Source organism: Eucyclogobius newberryi, unplaced genomic scaffold (genome assembly GCF_026437365.1).
Source record: "Eucyclogobius newberryi isolate DKJ021-1_F unplaced genomic scaffold, fEucNew1.0.hap1 SCAF_12, whole genome shotgun sequence".
Lineage (NCBI taxonomy): Eukaryota > Metazoa > Chordata > Actinopteri > Gobiiformes > Gobiidae > Eucyclogobius > Eucyclogobius newberryi.
Window position 1 is genome coordinate 9,437,099 of NW_027315746.1, and position 18,827 is coordinate 9,455,925.

Consider the following 18,827-nt stretch of genomic DNA (forward strand, 5'->3'; position numbering starts at 1 on the left):
CCGGACTATAAGTCGCACCTTATACTTTATTTATACTTACATACTTATACTTATACTGTGGAGCGACTTATATGTGATATAATTTGTTATTTTCACACTTGCAACTGCATTTCATACTCCAATGCAACTTATATATGTTTTTTTCTTCTCTATTATGCATTTTTCTTATACTCCGGTGCGACTTATAGTCCGGAAAATATGGTAGATATTATTTCTTAAAATGCATACGTTTTCCAATTTGTTAACTGACATCGTGTACACAGTTTTGACATAGACGGCTTTATACTTCGTAGACACGCAGAAGAATTGAGCCACCAGAATGTTTTGTGTTTTACGAATAGATTAATTGGACAAAGAAAAAAATATATGCAAAGAAGTCTAGTTTAAACATTGCGATAAACGTGCTTTGCCCAATGAACATCTTTGCTTTGTGTTCAAATGAATAAAGAAATAAACAGCTAAATAGTTAATTTTGGATCAGTTTCTTTAGCCTAGTGTTTTCTTTGTGCATTACACGTTAGGAGCACCGACACGTGTTCCTCCTCTTTAAGTAACGCTTGAAACTCTTGAATGACCTGAGCAGAAGGTGACAGAAGCTGCAGGACATGATCCTCTCGAACGTGTACATCTTGAACTTGTGGAAGTTGTGGTGGGCTTTCTCCGGTCGGATATTTGAGCTGAAAGACACAAAGAAAGTGCATGAGACGAACAAAACATCGTGACGTGTTCGGTTTCGTTGAGGTGTCTACGGGAAAAAATGTACGGTTTCAATTTGTTATTTAAAGAAGACAGTGAGGAAGAGAGAGAGCGAGCTTGCTGCTAGAGCGCCCCCTGGAGGCCTGTAACGCCCGGATAGTGAAGGGAATACCAAATATATTAACTTTACTAGATTGTATTAAAACTGTACTTTGATATAATAAGGGAATACCAAATATATTAACTTTACTAGATTGTATTAAAACTGTACTTTGATATAATAAGGGAATACCAAATATATTAACTTTACTAGATTGTATTAAAACTGTACTTTGATATAATAAGGCAATACCAACTATATTAAATTTGCTAGATAGTATTAAACTTCATCAAACATTCTAAGTTGAATTGAAACTGAAGGGGCCTCACACAGACCACATTCCTAGATAAGAAGCTGCAGACGAGTTCAAGGACATCTGTGTGTGAAACTGGAGAGGTACAGTGGAAGAATACTGAAAGAGGCGTCACCCTTCATATTACGCCCTATATTTAAATGTAATGAATTGTTTGAGCGCACAGGGAAAGGGTGCAACTGGACTGCCCCGTGTAAGTCACCGACACATTCGTTAGGGACAGAAAGGTAAGCGCTCTGTTATCTCTGTATTAGAATTGTACTGACAGGGATTAAATGATTGACTGATTTTAACGGTTTTGATTCTTGCCCTCACTTTCATAAACGAGCACGCCAACAATAGCAACCTTAGCGGCTGTGATGAGGACAGAGCAGAGCTGAGACAAGTTCAGATGGTGCAGACCCAAGTGCTTTTTATTTACAACGACTATTTACAAAAAAAGAGATTTAAAATACAGCTTTAACATGTTCACACAGCACCGACCACCAAGTAACTGGGACCAGGCACGTTTTATAGGCCTCATTGGACCCTCACAATCTAAGGACCAGATAAGTTCATCATCTTTCTAAACAGCAAAGATAAAAGCTAAATGTAGAAAAACACTGCCAATATACATCCTTCAATTCAATACGAAAAAATATATTCTTTATTTAATTTACCGTGCACATTTTAATCCTTACGATATATTTTAAAACAGTTAACCCCCTAAACACCCCTCCTATTTTCCAACAATGCTCTGCCCTGGAACTTTCTTAAGGTGCTCCGGCTCCCTGGGGACTCTTTTGGCCGGCGCACCTAAAATGGCGGACACATGAGGTAAAGTTCACATTTTTAAATTTACTTTACATTTACGTGTGGTTTCCTTTTATTCTCATTGTAGTAAGCCTATGTAATGGATAGCTACATTACAAGGCCGTTTGCCCGTTCAAAATCTATATGTTAGCCGCTTTGTTGGCCGCAAGGATCAAAATGTGTGAGAAAAGATAGCGCCTTATTTTTACGGGTATTTCCTGCATTTCCTGAAGTTAGTTTTTACCGACAACATCTCTTGACAAGCGTCTCAAGTTTGACTTCCCGCACCTGACAATCCGTCTATTATAAAGCGGCAAAGCGCGCGTTATTCTTTACATACGCACAATTAGACTCAATCCCCTTCTCTTTTTTAACATCCCGAGTGCATCGCCGCCGACTGAACGGTAACAAAGTATTCTGTAAACACTGTATCCTGCACAAAAATGCGTTGATTCAGTCGATCTTGATGTGATGTCAAAACAACGGCGTATTTTCCCCACATCCGCGGAACAAAGCCAACGCACTCGGGGAAGTTTCTCAGCCAAAACCTCCTGCTGTTAGAAAGTAATACAAAAGATACTCCTTCCTTAAAAAAAAAAAAAAAAAAAAAGACAGACATTTATTTGTACTTTGCAAACTTTCGAGACGCTTTTTTTTCAGTGGGATTGTATTGCAGAAATGTCAGCGGTTTGTTGATTACAGTAAAACTCGATCAAATGTTTCGCGGCAATGAGGCAACGTCTCTCTCTCTCTGCAGCAAATATTGAGTTTTTCGATGTTTTGCGCTGTCATCTGTCTTTTTTATTACAGTTTGGGGTTTGTACTCGCTGTGGTTTTTATGGATTAGTTCAGGATGATTCACCTAATGAGATATGATTACTAGTTAAAGGTGCTTCAAACTGCTGTATTTGCCATTAGGCTTACACCATGTACAATAACTCAATATTCTGTGATATCTAAAGCAATTGTTTGGTGTTTTAAGCAATATGTACTTTTTGAGTATGACTGGGAGAGCAATAGTACATTTTTGGGGGATAATTGTTTAAGAGCAGCTGAAGTCTCATTCATCTCAATTAAATAATTTGATTAATTGCAATGAATCAATTTAAATACTACTTTAGCAATGGCATAATTGTTTTCTGAAAGATAAAACGACTCCAAAGCACGGGCTGAGAGAAGACGTTTTAAGTAAAAACGCAGTCATTAACATAAAATGACAATGAGAAAGCCATTTCTCTTCTCGTTGTTTCAAGTTCTGTGTTATTTATATGCATTTTAAAATCAAAAGAAATTAAAACCAAAGAAAAAGCCATTTCTTCTGTAATATATAATAATCTATGAAGGCGTTTGCATCTCTTTAGCTTCATCTTAGTCAAATGTTTTAGAAATCTCTATCTAGTGTCTAAACCAGACCTGGAGAGACTTATCCATGTGTTTGTCTCCAGTAGATTAGACTGTAAGGGCCTCCTGCTGGTGCCAGAGTCAGGACTAAACATGGACCGGCCTCCTGCTGGTGCCAGAGTAAAGACTAAACATGGACCGGCCTCCTGCTGGTGTCCAGAGTCAGGACTAAACATGGACCGGCCTCCTGCTGGTGCCAGAGTCAGGACTAAACATGGACCGGCCTCCTGCTGGTGCCAGAGTCAGGACTAAACATGGACCGGCCTCCTGCTGGTGCCAGAGTCAGGACTAAACATGGAACGGCCTCCTGCTGGTGCCAGAGTCAGGACTAAACATGGACTGGCCTCCTGCTGGTTCCCAGAGTCAGGACTAAACATGGACCGGCCTCCTGCTGGTGTCCAGAGTCAGGACTAAACATGGACCGGCCTCCTGCTGGTGCCAGAGTCAGGACTAAACATGGACCGGCCTCCTGCTGGTGCCAGAGTCAGGACTAAACATGGACCGGCCTCCTGCTGGTGCCAGAGTCAGGACTAAACATGGAACGGCCTCCTGCTGGTGCCAGAGTCAGGACTAAACATGGACTGGCCTCCTGCTGGTTCCCAGAGTCAGGACTAAACATGGACCGGCCTCCTGCTGGTGCCAGAGTCAGGACTAAACATGGACCGGCCTCCTGCTGGTGCCCAAAGTCAGGACTAAACATGGGCCGGCCTCTTGCTGGTGCCAGAGTCAGGACTAAACATGGACCGGCCTCCTGCTGGTGCCAGAGTCAGGACTAAACATGGACTGGCCTCCTGCTGGTGCCCAGAGTCAGGACTAAACATGGACCGGCCTCCTGCTGGTGCCAGAGTCAGGACTAAACATGGACTGGCCTCCTGCTGGTGCCCAGAGTCAGGACTAAACATGGACCGGCCTCTTGCTGGTGCCAGAGTCAGGACTAAACATGGACCGGCCTCCTGCTGGTGCCAGAGTCAGGACTAAACATGGACCGGCCTCCTGCTGGTGCCAGAAGTCAGAACATGAACCGGCCTCCTGCTGGTGCCAGAGTCAGGACTAAACATGGACCGGCCTCCTGCTGGTGCCAGAAGTCAGAACATGAACCGGCCTCCTGCTGGTGCCAGAGTCAGGACTAAACATGGACCGGCCTCCTGCTGGTGCCAGAAGTCAGAACATGAACCGGCCTCCTGCTGGTGCCAGAGTCAGGACTAAACATGGACCGGCCTCCTGCTGGTGCCAGAGTCAGGACTAAACATGGACCGGCCTCCTGCTGGTGCCAGAGTCAGGACTAAACATGGGCCGGCCTCCTGCTGGTGCCAGAATCAGGACTAAACATGGACCAGCCTCCTGCTGGTGCCAGAGTCAGGACTAAACAGGTTTGACTCTGACAATGTTCAAATCTAAGCTAAAAACAGTTTTGTTTAGCTGTGTTTGACTGAAAGGATTTTCTTCTCTTTTAGTTCTTAATCTGTTTTGTGATTTCTGTCATGTCTTTGTGATTTTAATGCATTTTCTTCCTGTTGTGTGAAGCACTTTGAACTGCCTTGTGTCTGAATCGTGCTCTAAAATAAACTTGAAGTGAACTGAAGTGACTAATGTCCAGGGAGAAAGAAACGGTGCAGTGGGACGAATATTGACTCACAACTGAGTTTTGACGAGAACTTGATGTGCCGCTGTGGCACATCAAGAGACATTTTGTAACATTGACAAGACCGTGACGACTCTTGTTTGGTGTCTTGGCGCGGCAGTCTTTTTATCATTAATACAAAATTGGCATTCCCAAACACTAAAATGGTCCGTCTGGCAAAGGAGATGTAAAACAAAGCGCTTTAAAAAAAAACAGTTGTGTGACTCTGTTAACACTGACTGTAAATGTTGTTGCCTGACCAGCCATTCCCAACACGTTTTGACAAACTACTTATCAAAACCGTGTGGTTCTGGGGCTCGACTGCTGCGTTTCAATTTCTAGGGCGGAGTTTAGAGCAGAGACAGAACCAATCACATAAACCCAGAAGTGACGCAAAAAATGCCACACACTTAACCGGATGTTACGTAGCCCGTGTCAACAAGGCGTGTTCCGCGTTATCCGTCCTGAACGCAGAAAATGTCTCCTGAATCGAGATGACGCCCTTCGTATAACCGCATCTAACGCACGTTCATCACGGCGAGTAGAGCGGACTTTCCTCATCGTTCAAACCGAAGCGAGAGCAGAAGTAAACACTCGGTCACGAGCCGGTCACGAGCCGGGTCACGGGCCGGGTCACGGGCCGGGTCACGGGCCGGGTCACGAGCCGGGTCCGCCATCTTGAATGTTTTGGAACGGGGGTGGAAAGCGCTACTTCCATATCTCAGTGTGACGCGTTAAAACCTCCGCCTGGGATTGGTCGGTAAATGGATGACCGACAATTTCATTGGCTCTGACTTCGATTCCAGACCCTTACGCATTCAAACAGAATGTGGGCGGGGCTGGCGGGTCAGGCAATAAATGTTGAGTTGTGGGCACTTTTTCTGTCTTTTCTGTTTTTCACATCTAGAGTACTTTCGAATAGTTTTTTTGTGGCGTATGAAAGCCATCTGCAGTTCTAACGATGGATCCGGATGAATAACGGTTACTCACATCGCCATCTCGAACTGGTCCAGCCACTTCTTCTTGAGTTCTCTGGTTTTGAAGAAGAGCTCGAAGCCGGCGAGGCCCTGATGATGCGTGACGTAGAAGCCGTAGCACCACTGACGAGATCAAGACAAACAAGAGAAAATCGGGCTGAAACGTCTGCATCAAGAGTGAATGAGACTTCTATTGTGTGTGTATTTGACGGTATAAGTTGGGAAATGAGATACTTTTGATTGGAAATGGCTCACAAACTCATATTATGTCAACCACAGATTTTTCACATTTTTCGCCGCCGTCAGCTAAACCTTTTCTGAGCGTTTGACCGCACGACATTCCCAAAACGAAACAGATCATGACGATTAAATACTGATGCCAAGAGTCAGAGCGGTTTGTGCAGTGTTTCCTGTCACTAATTCAATGTTCATGTGTTTGACTTCCTGTTTTATGCAACGTTTTGAGAAATCCGTCCAATCAAAAATAGACACAATTTGAAGGACTAAACTGACATAATGATGAACGTCAGACAAATGACATTCAGACTTAATTTTAAAGACTTTGGACTAAATGGGACGTATAATTAGGACATGTAGTGCCGTAATGTTATTCTTTTCTGTAGCACATGCTCTCTGGTCATGTTCTTTCTGTTGTTTTTTATCTGTTTATATTTCAAAAATGGAAAAAAAATTGAATATATATTTTAAAAAAGAACGCAAATATACATAATTTGGTTTTGAATTGTTGATCGCTATTTGTCTTTTATTAAAGTCATGTGTAATAACTGTTTTACTGAATACCTTTAATTAGATGTTTACAGTCATATTTTGTACTTCAACTTAAGTATTACAATTTTAATTACTTTTAACATTTGTTTGACCAGAAATATGAAGAACAAATTCTAATTTAAATGTCATAAGTCATTTCACTTTCTTAAAAAATCGTTAATAACTTCATATATGTTTCCAATACCGTTTTAATGTTTCAAAGCCACGCTACATGTTTTATTTCACATGTTTAAGTCATTCTTGGACTCATAACCTGAACATATTCCATTCCCTCCTGTACCGCGTTTTGCTCGTTTTGCCTCAGGCCTGCGGCTCGAAATCAATTAATAATATACTTATCATTTCGCTCATGTCTCCTCCGCTCTCCTCCGCCGTAGCGTAGGTAAAGAGCGTAAACACTACGCTGAGCAGGCGCCGCCTCGTTGCCAGATGCGGCCGGAGAAAACACCTTGCCTACGGCGCCGTATCGCGGATCATTTTTCAATCAATTCTCAAAATCTCTCGACTTTCCCCCCCACCTCCGCGCGCGCTAATCCGCTGCGGCTCGTCGCGTTGCGCGCCATAAGTGCCGGGCGCGGGCGGGGCGGGGCGGGGCTCGTCGCCGATTGGCCCGAGCGGCGATGAAAGTGTTTTAAAGCGACGGCGTGTGCTAAATCACCGACGGGGAGTGCGCGGTGCCCCGGCTGAAGTTTCATTTAGTACAAAATGATCTATAGCTTTGGGCGGCCTTGGAGGAGCGCGCACATTTATCAGCGGTTATTAGCATGTCTCTCACGCGTCGTGCGAGCGTGGTTAAAGGGAGATGTATTATTGGAGGGCCCTGTATCTACTCAGCTGGTCACACATGCGCCGCCGGAGCCATGCATCACGGCTGCTTTCGATCGGGGGAATAAGTAACGGAATAAAACATTATGGTAAGCAGCAGCAGGTGGCGGCTTTTCTTACGGTAAAGTGCAGAGGCTCAGAATTCCTAGGGTTTTTGTTCCAGAATACGGCGCTTGGTACAGCAAGACAAAGATTTAAAGACGTAGAAATTAGTTCTTTGTATACCGTATTTTCCAGACTATAAGTCGCACCTTTTTTCATACGTATATCTATACTTATTTACTTATACTCCGGAGCGACTTATATGTAATATTATTTGTTATTTTCACACTTGCAACTGCATTTCATACTCCAGTGCGACTTATATATGTTTTTTTCTTCTCTATTATGCATTTTTTTGGCAGCTGCGACTTCTACTCGGGTGCGACTTATAGTCCAGAAAATACGGTAATCTATATCCAGGGGTGGAAAATTAAGTAAAAATAAAAGTACTGTATTTAACTGAATGTTTTAGCTGTCTGTACTTTATTTAAGTGTATTTTGCACATTTACTTCACTACATTTGAGAGAAGGTATTTGTTGATTTCTACTGCACAACTTTTTTATAAATTGGATTGGAAGTATATTCCTTGTGTTATTTTACGTGATGCTTCTGTATTGTATTGTTTTGTTTCTAGATCTGTACTTTTACATAAAGGCACAGTGTGTAGCTTTTTAGCTACAAAATAAACAAGAAAAAAAGCATGTTTTTGTCATTTTGTATGTTTTTAATGCACTAAAAATGTATAAAAACGTATTGTTGTAATGGTTCTTAGTGTCCCTACTGTGAGCAGGGCTTGTATCTCCAAACACTGTACTTAACCTGGAGCAGGGTCAGCTGGTTGTTTCCATAGAAATACAGTTTCTTTACCTATAATATTGCTCAGTATGGCAGAAAAAATATGTACCATATCAGCATGAGCATGTTCTGATGTACGGATTTAACTGTAACGGGTTTCCATGGTGACTTTCCACTTCCGGAAAATGACATACTGTGCCTTTAACAACACTCAGTACTTCATCCGACGCCCGATAATATGTCACAATCAAACTGAAATTGCAGTTTGAGTTGGCACGGTTATCAAATCACAAAGGCTGCATAGAATGTTTTAGAACAAAATAATCTGTTTATAGATTATGCCAGTCGTTTGGATCTCTGCAAATGTGTAGTAAAATGCATGTTATATTTGTTTAAACAGTTCATATTTCAGTCGTTTACAATGTGCACACAATCCTACTTTATAAACATATGGCAAATTCGATCACAAAACTGAAAAAATCACGATTTGATTTGTATTTATTTTTTCCCCAAAGAAAATAGTGCAGCTCTCCTCTGTACTAGACGCTATAAGAGTCGCAGTCGAGTGGAGAGAATCCCTCGCTCCCCTGTGCCTCCCAGAAAGGACAAAATGTGCTTTGCAGTAGTTTGTTTTTTGTGCAAATAAACTGGCTAATTAGCTACTTTGTTCTTTCATACAGTCGATGCAGTGTGTACGTTTTCTGGTGGTGAAAGTGATAGTTGTGCAGCTTCAGTAACTTGAATGACTTTTTGATAAATACACTATACTTTTACTCCTACTTAAGTCATATATTTGATAGTGGGACAGCACTCTTATTTGAGCTAAAGTTTTGGCTCCTTTTCGCACTGTGAAAAAGTCTACAAGTGACCGAACATCTACCTGAACCACTCCTTCAGATAAGATTTACTAACAAATGATTACATTCTGTGCATTACTTTGTCCTTCCGACTACATTCCAGTCCAGTTTATCATATGTTTTTTACCCATAACTCATTTCTTGGCCCACTACCAATGGAGTAATATTATTCTAAAGCAACCGTACAAAAATACGTCGTTTATTCTTACCTTTTTCCCCTCTCGGTCAGACGAGGGGTTGTTTGTGACCTTGTAGTAGTTCAGATCCAGGACGTCCTTCATCTCATAGTTGTATCCTCGTCTTTTGCAAATGATTACAGCAATGTCGAAGAGGAAAATGTGCCTGAAACACGACATACTGGGTTAATAATAAAGGTAACATACTGCATTTACACTCACAATTAAAAAAACGCATTATTTGTTTTGACTCAGTGATTAATGAGTTGCGTTTTGCATGATTACATCTACTCAAAATTACCAAATGTGTTCAATATTCCACGAAAAAAAAAAAAGAAGAAACATATGTATTTCCTGGTCTCGCGCCTTCGCTTGATGGATGAGTCATAATAAATAATAGCAAATCTGAGACAATTTGTATGTGATTCACTTTGCAGCATTAAGATTGGATTCCGCCAGGATTTGTGGCACGTGGCATTTTTCTTTTTTTCCAGTCTGGAATGTGGAGGAATCTGATTTGGCTCCTCGTGACTCGCGTATGGAAAGCGTTCCCGAAAACGATCATATTAAAATATTAAAAGGCGGTTGCGATGGATAATGTTTCATGTGTGGCGATGCCTGCGTCTCGAGAGGAAGCAAGAGAGCTGGTGTTGAGTGGCAAATGGAGGTTACCCAATACTGTAATAAATGTTATGATGGTATACAATGTGTACGGTGTGGTTAGGTTTGGTAATAATGCAAGGAAAGTTTCCATTGAGGAGAGAAAGACGTGGACTTTGATGCGGTACTTTCAAAAACTGTGAAGCTACTTGAACATTTTCTGGTAGAATCCTTTGAATATTTGACTATTTAATCTGTATTGTTTGACTGTATTGTTAGGACAAGATAAAGTGAAGCTATTTGATCACCTGACTCAGTATTTGGTTGATCTTCTAGGCCAGTCGGAGAAACCAAGCCTTAGAAACCGGCGTGTTCTCTTCGACAAAGACATGTCATTAGCGCGACACTGAACACTTGACAAGAAGCTGTTTCTTTCGGTTGAGGAAAATCGTTAAACTGTGTCACGAAAGGAATCTGGAGCGTGTAATTCATGCCTTCGTGTCTCCACGGTCAGACTCAGTAATAGTTTTGTTTTCCTGCCTGAACCAGAAGGAGCTGCTGTCCGTCCAGAACCCTGCAGCGAGGAGCTTGACCCGCACAAACTCGCGTTTCTTCTGTTCTTACATCGCTGATGGTTCCTCTCGCAATCGTTTTTTTTTTTGGACCAGAAGATATCGAACCTGCCGGACTTTTTGCTCCCAGACAATGCTCTGCTCCTTCACTAGACTCTGCTGATACTCTCAAAAGCTCAAAACGTTCATATTCAGTCAAGCGTTTTAATCACAGCAGTTTTAGGGTCTGATTATACATATACATGTTGTTGGATGTGTATTTCCAGCAGTAACTTGAGTGTTGTTTCTCTGTATTTGAACTGTTTTGTCATGAAACACTGTCTGTGAACAGCGCTGTATAAATAAACTTTGCTGTTATTATGACGCCAATGGAAGCAGTGAGTGTTAAGGTGGCAGAAAGTGGGTAATAGCTACAAAAATGAATATCAAAAGCAGTTTTCATAATACCTGCGACAATGTGCTAAAGATACTATGGCAACACACTGGAAATTCTCTGGTTGATGTTCAATTATCACAGAAAAACTCAATAGATGCTAAACAAAAAGAAAAAGGCAAAAATGGGTTTGTTTTTATTTTCAAGCATCTCTTTTTGCAATCTTGTTGGTGGAATTGTTTTAAAAGTGATTATATTTGCGTTTTGTGTTTATAATGTGTACTTTGAACAGAATCCTACTTTTTAAACAGCCTCAGGAGCGATAACATTCGAGAGAAGCCTGAAATATGAACTGTTAAACTAAGAAAGAACGGCAGAAGAGAGATCTAAACTACTGCATCTGCTTTATTTAGAGACAGATCTATACATACTTCTGTCCTCCTTTTGGATCAAGTATTATTTACAACTTGATCCACAATTTAGTCTCATTTTAGATCCGGTTTTAGATCTGGTGGTAGTCGGAAAGCCAAATATTGTCTAAGATGGACGGCAGTATTGTCCATTATTTGATATATCTACTAGGGCTGTTCTCAATATATCGATATTGCGATGTATCGTGGCGGACTTCTTGGAAATACGTGTATCGATACAGAGATATAAACAACATAAAGCCATCTACACTTCTGAACCTACAGACTGATGCGTCGAGGCCGAATATGAGGTTTCAGTCAACTTTTAACACCAGTTTTAAGGGATATCCACGAATCAGGACATATATCGTATCAAGTTCAGAGTATCGGGATTCGTATCGTATCGTGGACCCTGTATCGGGATCATTGTATCGTGAGGTACTCGGCAATAACTCAACCTCAAAATGAAAATGACGTACGACCTGAATCCTTAACAATTACATCCAGACTTAATTGGAAAAAGGACAATTATCATGGACTTTGGACCAAATTGATGTCAAATGATTGCGTCTTCTCTCTCTGTTCTGGTTAAAAACTGAAAAAAAAGGCTTCACAATAGCACAATATTCTTTTCCCAAATTGTCACGCCCGACTGAATAAAACACAGTAATTATTTTTGAAACATGCAATATTCTCATCACATTACTCAGCTCAAGTAGAAAGAATCCCAATTAGAGAATCACAACTTTGACGGTTTATCTGCTCGGTTCTAAATACACGAGTCGCTACAGAAGTCGACCCAAGCGCAACTGCTGTTTTATAATTGGGCAATATAGAGTCCGGTTCCATACTTTCCTGTCAGAAACACAGGAAAGAAGAAATGTAATCAACGGTACGAAATGTAACATTTGCTTTCGAAACACGAGGCCAAGTTGTGAGCGGAAAAGCTATGATTATTGTGTTTGCTACGGTTACGCTTTTGGTGTGGAGATCGTTCATTCGTTTGTAAGTTGAGGGCAATTCTGTTCAATAACGACCTTGGATACTTTTATAGCATCGTTCACAGACGCTCAAAGCACTGCACATTGGTTCATCGTGCAGAACTTTCGACCGCTTAAAATGCCCTGAACTTGGATTTGACTTGGTTGGATTCAATTTCTTACGCAACACAGAATATCGAACTGAAATGTCTGACTCGACACGATCATTTAGCGTGAAAAAAGAAAATACTTTTGTCGTACTTTGGCAAAAATGTCATGAAACAAAAGTCTAGAAACCGTACAAAGCAGGTTACTTGTACCATATTTTCCGGATTATAAATTGCACCTCATTACATAGTTTTGGCGACTTATACTCCGAAGCAACTTAAATGTGATATTATTCATTATTTTCACACTGGCAAACGCATTTCACAAGAGGGCGCTCTAGACTCTAAGTGACGCAGAAGAAGAATCTGCACTTCCTCTTCCTCTGGAGTTTGTGGAGTTGTTTAGAAGTGACACAGAGGAAGAAGAATTCAATGGATTTAGTGATTTGGGGTAAAACTGATGCTTTGGTAAACTTGTTAGCATGTTCTTTATGCTATAGTTATCTGAATAACTGTTCATATGTTACGTTAACATACCAGACACTTACCACAGTTCCGTCTGTGCCTCATGTAGCTGAAGGTGTTAGCGTTAGCATACGTCATGTAGCTGAAGGTGTTAGCGTTAGCATACGTACACCTATTCACCATGTTCTCTCATCTGTTATTATTTTAAACTGCATTTACAGATGAAATGTCTGTTCTTGGTCTTGGATTTGATCAAATAGATTTCCCCAAAAAATGCGACTTATACTCCAGTGAGACTTATATATGTTTTTTTTCTTCTCTATTATGCATTTTTTGGCTGGTGTGATTTATAATCTGGAAAATACGATAAATATTCTAAATTCAAGTCATTTCAAGATTTAAATTGTTTCACTGTCGGCATTCGGACGTGTGCGCCACAAAGCCGTTGCTGTGAGTTACGATTGTCACAGATGATCATGAAATGCCAGAGGAGAGAAACATCTTCGACAAGGATTTAGCCACGATAAAAGCAGCACCAAACTATCAGCATTTGACATTACAAAGTAGAGTCAAAAATGATGAAAGAGCTCTTCATTATGTGCCGTGATTTGTATCGTTGTCAGATATTAAAACAAGTTTGCTTTTCCCTCATCGTTGCTTGACTCAGAGTGATTCATACACGTTTTAATAATTCACGGCATGAATACTCTGCCATTAACCCTGCCCACCGTGCTCTTTTTTTCCTTTGTTTAGCTCCAACACAAAACTCCATTGTGAAATATGACTGATTGTTATGATGCCGTGAACTAAACGCCTTCGGTGGGATTAAAAAATTGCCTGAATCTGAAAATATCCCCCAAAAAAGATCTGTTTGTTGTGCTTTGGTTGTTGTGTGAACCCACCTGTCCTGTTTCCTCTTGTCCACGCTCGAGACCAGACGCACTTCTCCGTCTCCTTTGGGTCGACCGTAAGCGATAAGAGGCTGGCTCTACGGAACAGATGTACGTAACATCTCATCTGTGCTTTGTGCTACGTTTAAATGTAATAAAATACTGTATACAGGTTTGTGTTTGTACTTCTGTAAAGACTCCGCAACGCAAATAAAACACGTTCCAGAGTTTAGATGATTACTGTCACTTTCCTGGTCCTAGAAAAGTACAGCTAGAAAACTACAGCTAGAAAAGTACAAATAGAAAAGTACAGCGAGAAAAGTACAGCGAAAAAAATACAGCGAGAAAAGTACAGAGAGAAAAATACAGCGAGAAAAGTACAGCGAGAAAAATACAGTTTGAAAAATACAGCTAGAAAAATACAGCGAGAAAAGTACAGCGAGAAAAGTACAGTGAGAAAAGTACAGCGAGAAAAGTACAGCGAGAAAAGTACAGCTAGAAAAATACAGCTAGAAAAATACAGCTGGAAAAATACAACTAGAAAAGTACAGCTGGAAAAATACAGCTGGAAAACTACAGCTAGAAAAGTATAGCTAGAAAAATACAGCTAGAAAATGCAGTGAGAAAAGTACAGCTAGAAAAGTACAAATAGAAAAATGCAGCTAGAAAAATACAGTGAGAAAAATACAGCTAGAAAAATACAGATAGAAAAATACAGTGAGAAAAGTACAGCGAGAAAAGTACAGCGAGAAAAATACAGTTTGAAAAATACAGCTAGAAAAATACAGCGAGAAAAGTACAGTGAGAAAAGTACAGCGAGAAAAGTACAGCGAGAAAAGTACAGCGAGAAAAGTACAGCGAGAAAAGTACAGTGAGAAAAGTACAGCTAGAAAAATACAGCTGGAAAACTACAACTAGAAAAATGCAGCTAGAAAAATACAGCTAGAAAAATACAGTTTGAAAAATACAGTGAGAAAAGTACAGCTAGAAAAGTACAGCTAGATAAATACAGTGAGAAAAGTACAGCTAGAAAAATACAGCTAGAAAAATACAGTGAGAAAAGTACATCTAGAAAAGTACAGCTAGAAAAATACAGTGAGAAAAGTACATCTAGAAAAGTACAGCTAGAAAAATACAGCTAGAAAAATACAGTGAGAAAAGTACAGCTAGAAAAGTACAGCTGGAAAAGTACAGCTAGAAAAATACAGCTAGAAAAATACAGTGAGAAAAGTACAGCTAGAAAAATACAGCTAGAAAAATACAGCTAGAAAAATACAGTGAGAAAAGTACAGCTAGAAAAGTACAGCTGGAAAAGTACAGCTAGAAAAATACAGTGAGAAAAGTACAGCTAGAAAGTTGCAGCTAGAAAACTTGAAAACTGTAAAGTATGAGGCTAAATTGTATTGCAGAAGAAAAATAACAACTACATTTAATTATTCACGTACATTCGTTTCCGGGTCACCAGTTGCTCTTATTTAATCTGTATCAATACGTTTGATAATTTAGTCAAAACTGACTGAATTTCACTGAATATCATACTACGAGGCGCACTGGATTATAAGGTCTATTTTTCATCATTTTTCATATATAAGGCTCACCGGACTATAAGGCGCATTAAGCAAAACAAAAGTCATTGCGACCCCATAAAAGTGCAATATTCGATTTGATTAAAGTCGTGTTTCTGCAGGATTTAGAAGTATTCCTTTGTGATGAGGTGTATCGATATAATAACCTGAGTCATTACCAGGTTCTCGATGCATCTCTGGTACTGGTCGATCTCCCTCAGAGTCTCGTTGTCTCGCTTCACCTCGTTCACGTACTGAGCCAAGTCCTACGGAGAAAAAAAACGGTAGTAAAGTTGTCGTAATTCGAGCGCTGGCAAAACACCAATAACTTTGAGAAAAGGTTTTGACATGTCTACAGGCGGCAGCGGGGCCAATATGCTCTCCAAATGTGAGATCTGTGCATATTTTTGTAAAGAAGTAAAGATTTGACTAAGATCTCGACGTCTTCTGCGCTTTTGCCTCTGCTCGATCTCCAAAAGAGCATTAAATTCTGCATAATTTAACTGATTATGCTCCATTTCCCCTCGAGCCCAGACGTACACTGCATAATTAATCGCCAAAAATGTGCACGCATAAAGCAATCATTGTTGTTAAAATGGGTAAAAAATTAACTGTCCAACCTCTTTAGATCAATACTGCGGTTTACAATGAACAAAATGTAAAACAATCATAAGAATAATACTAAATACGCCCCAAAATAGCGTAATACTTCTTTAAATTGAGCAAAAAACATGAAAATCACAAGAAAAATGAACAAGTTTTGCCGTTTCTGTCCGCGATGGACGTCTTTTTTTGAGTTTTTTTTAAGTATTCGCCGAATCGGGGCGGCTACCGTCGCTAACAAGCTCAAATCACAAAAATTACGCGCCGTTGCCGCCGCCGACGGCCACTTACTTTCATGGCATCGAGGGCCATCTTCAAGTTGCTCTTTTCCGACGCGTCGTAAGTGTGTTTGACGAGCTCCTGATGGAAGGAAGAGGAGGGAACGTAATCACGACACACAGAAGTACTCTTCTACTCTCTCTGACGATAATACTGGAGTCGTGACCATTGTTTTGTTTTACTCATCGCTACAGTTATTGCTTCAGTCGACAAAATGGTTTAATAGTGAATAATGTTGAACCAAACAATAGAATCTTTGTCCGAATAATACAACAAAACAGAATCTGTCGTTAAAGACGGGTCAGAGCTGCGGAGAGTCGAGCCCGTTCACAGAAAGAATGCGCGTATTTCGAGGTATTTTACGAGCCACAAACGTCTGCCAAAAAATGCGACTTATGTACTGTATGTTTTTTTTCTCTCTATTACCGTATTTTCCGGACTATAAGTCGCACCTTTTTTCACAGTTTTGGCCGGGGTGCGACTTATACTTATATTTATACTTATATACTTATACTCCAGTGCAACTTATATGTTTTTTCTTCTCTATTATGCTTTTTTGGGCTGGTGCGACTTATACTCCAGTGTGACTTATGCTTAGTGCGGAAAATACAACTGAACAACTTCAAACGTCTTCAAACTAAAGTAAAAGTGCGTGTTTGAGACGCGAGAGAGTGGATCACGTTTATTGGATTAATGGAGTTTGCAGATGCCATTGTTTGAGGTGTAACGTGCGGCAATCTGTTCATCAAATCTGTCCCGTCTCACGAGGTCTTAAAGATGACGCTCACAAAGAGGAGAGAGAGAGAGAGAGGGGGAGAGAGAGAGAGAGAGAGAGAGAGAGAGAGAGAGAGAGAGAGAGAGAGAGAGAGAGAGAGAGAGAGAGAACGTTAAATAAAAACATGGGGAGATGTGGAGGAGAAAAGGAGGGCGAGAGAGAGCGTCTCAACATATGGACCCGTGGCAGCAGCTTGGGCGTGTTTACCTGGGTTTATCTTTTCAGAACTCACGACTAACGAGCTTTTTATTCAAACATCAGCACGTTTTAACTAAGTGCACTTCAGGGTTTAGAGAACATTCATTAAGCAAAGTCTTTAAAGGAAATGAAAAAACACTAGAACTCATCAAATGTAATAATAAAAATAAAATAAAAAATTGTACAAAATAGACTAACAATGACTAATAATCATTTTCTCACAGGAAGGAGTCAGACTCTTGTTTATTAAATGTTTTTCAGTGTAAAAAGGCATAAAAACACACTGTTATTGTACATTTTTTGGTCCAAAATGTTACGCAATGCGACTTCATTTACAATTTAACTACGAGGCGTTCACTACCTTTTAAATGCAAATATAAATATGCTTTCTCTCCTCTGGCCAGGGCTTAAAAAGTACATTAATAAAGTATGTAAATAAATCTAACTGTAAATGTATATTAAGGAGAACGAGAAATCGCACAACGTTGACTCAATTTGACAAACGACTCGAATTGAAGCAGCTTTTATGTGAAGAAGCTCATCTAACTTCTGAATGTGCATAATAATGTCATGAAATAAAGTAATCAAACGTAAGACAAGCTGCGGACAAAAACGTGGAGAACAGCGCCCTCCGGTGGCCATCTACACACAAACTGTTTTATTACAAGGATTATGTGTCACAGAACTGTCAAAACCACAGAGTTACTCACTGATAAACACGTGACTACCGTTGTGTGTATGTTTCTGGATGTAGATTTAATTTTCTCAACAATTCAGACCCACAAATGACGTTTAAGGCCAGTGGAATTGTGTACAGGCAATAATACAATAATTATTAATAATAAAAGCTCATTGTTCAATAAATGAAAGCTAAAACTATCATTTTGGGCACTCAATATTTACCATGTGCGCTGATTCTTGGGTACACGTGGGTAATTGTATTTTTTGCAGTCAAAGTAGTAGTAGTAGTAGTAGGATAGTTAATTTATTGTGCTCAGAAATACTGGTTTACAATACTACAATAAGATTTGAACTAAAGGAAGTCAAATAAGTAGCTTCAATTACTCATTTTGGAATCTGAATAAACACTTTTGTGCTTTATTGTTCTATTTCTGTGTGTGTTTTTAATGGTATTGTACGTTTAGAAAAGGGTTAACAGGGATAATACTGCTTTAAGTGTATCGTGTCAGTGGCTTAATGTTTATTTTTGTATTTATTTACTTGCCGGGGACAGTGAATATTAATGAACACATGTAAATTGCAGTGTAAAAATGCCAGATTATAGCAAAGATGTTACTTTCCCATCTGCAGTTCCTTTACAGGTCACACAGAAGACAATTATGAAACATTATGTAATTAAAAGGACACAGGACAATACAAGGCTGGTTTAAAATGCTCATAGACTTGTGTTTTTAAAGGTGCAGTTTGAAAGTTGACAGTGATTGACATTCTCTTATTATCAGAGGAATAATGAGTCACAGTTTGTACTTTGTGTTTTCAATATTGTCATTCGTTGTGGTCTGTTCTGTAGCATTATGTTCGTTGTGACGGCCCGAATCGTCTTCCTGACCTCGACTTATTCTTCCATAAATGTAAATCCATGTTCTTTTCAGTTACATTTGACC

The 18,827-nt window shown here is 40.0% G+C and overlaps 1 protein-coding gene across 1 annotated transcript in view; it reads right to left on the bottom strand.

The window, feature by feature from the left end:
- The window catches only part of LOC140355807 (guanine nucleotide exchange factor VAV3-like), a 70,008-nt gene that overhangs the window by 26,413 nt on the left and 24,768 nt on the right, over nt 1-18,827 (bottom strand). The window contains exons 11-16 of the mRNA XM_072440451.1: nt 16,242-16,310; nt 15,527-15,613; nt 13,795-13,880; nt 9,419-9,551; nt 5,914-6,023; nt 576-677 (exon numbers count right to left, since the gene is read on the bottom strand). Coding sequence (XP_072296552.1) covers nt 576-677; nt 5,914-6,023; nt 9,419-9,551; nt 13,795-13,880; nt 15,527-15,613; nt 16,242-16,310 — 587 coding nt within the window. The remainder of the gene's footprint in view (nt 1-575; nt 678-5,913; nt 6,024-9,418; nt 9,552-13,794; nt 13,881-15,526; nt 15,614-16,241; nt 16,311-18,827) is intronic.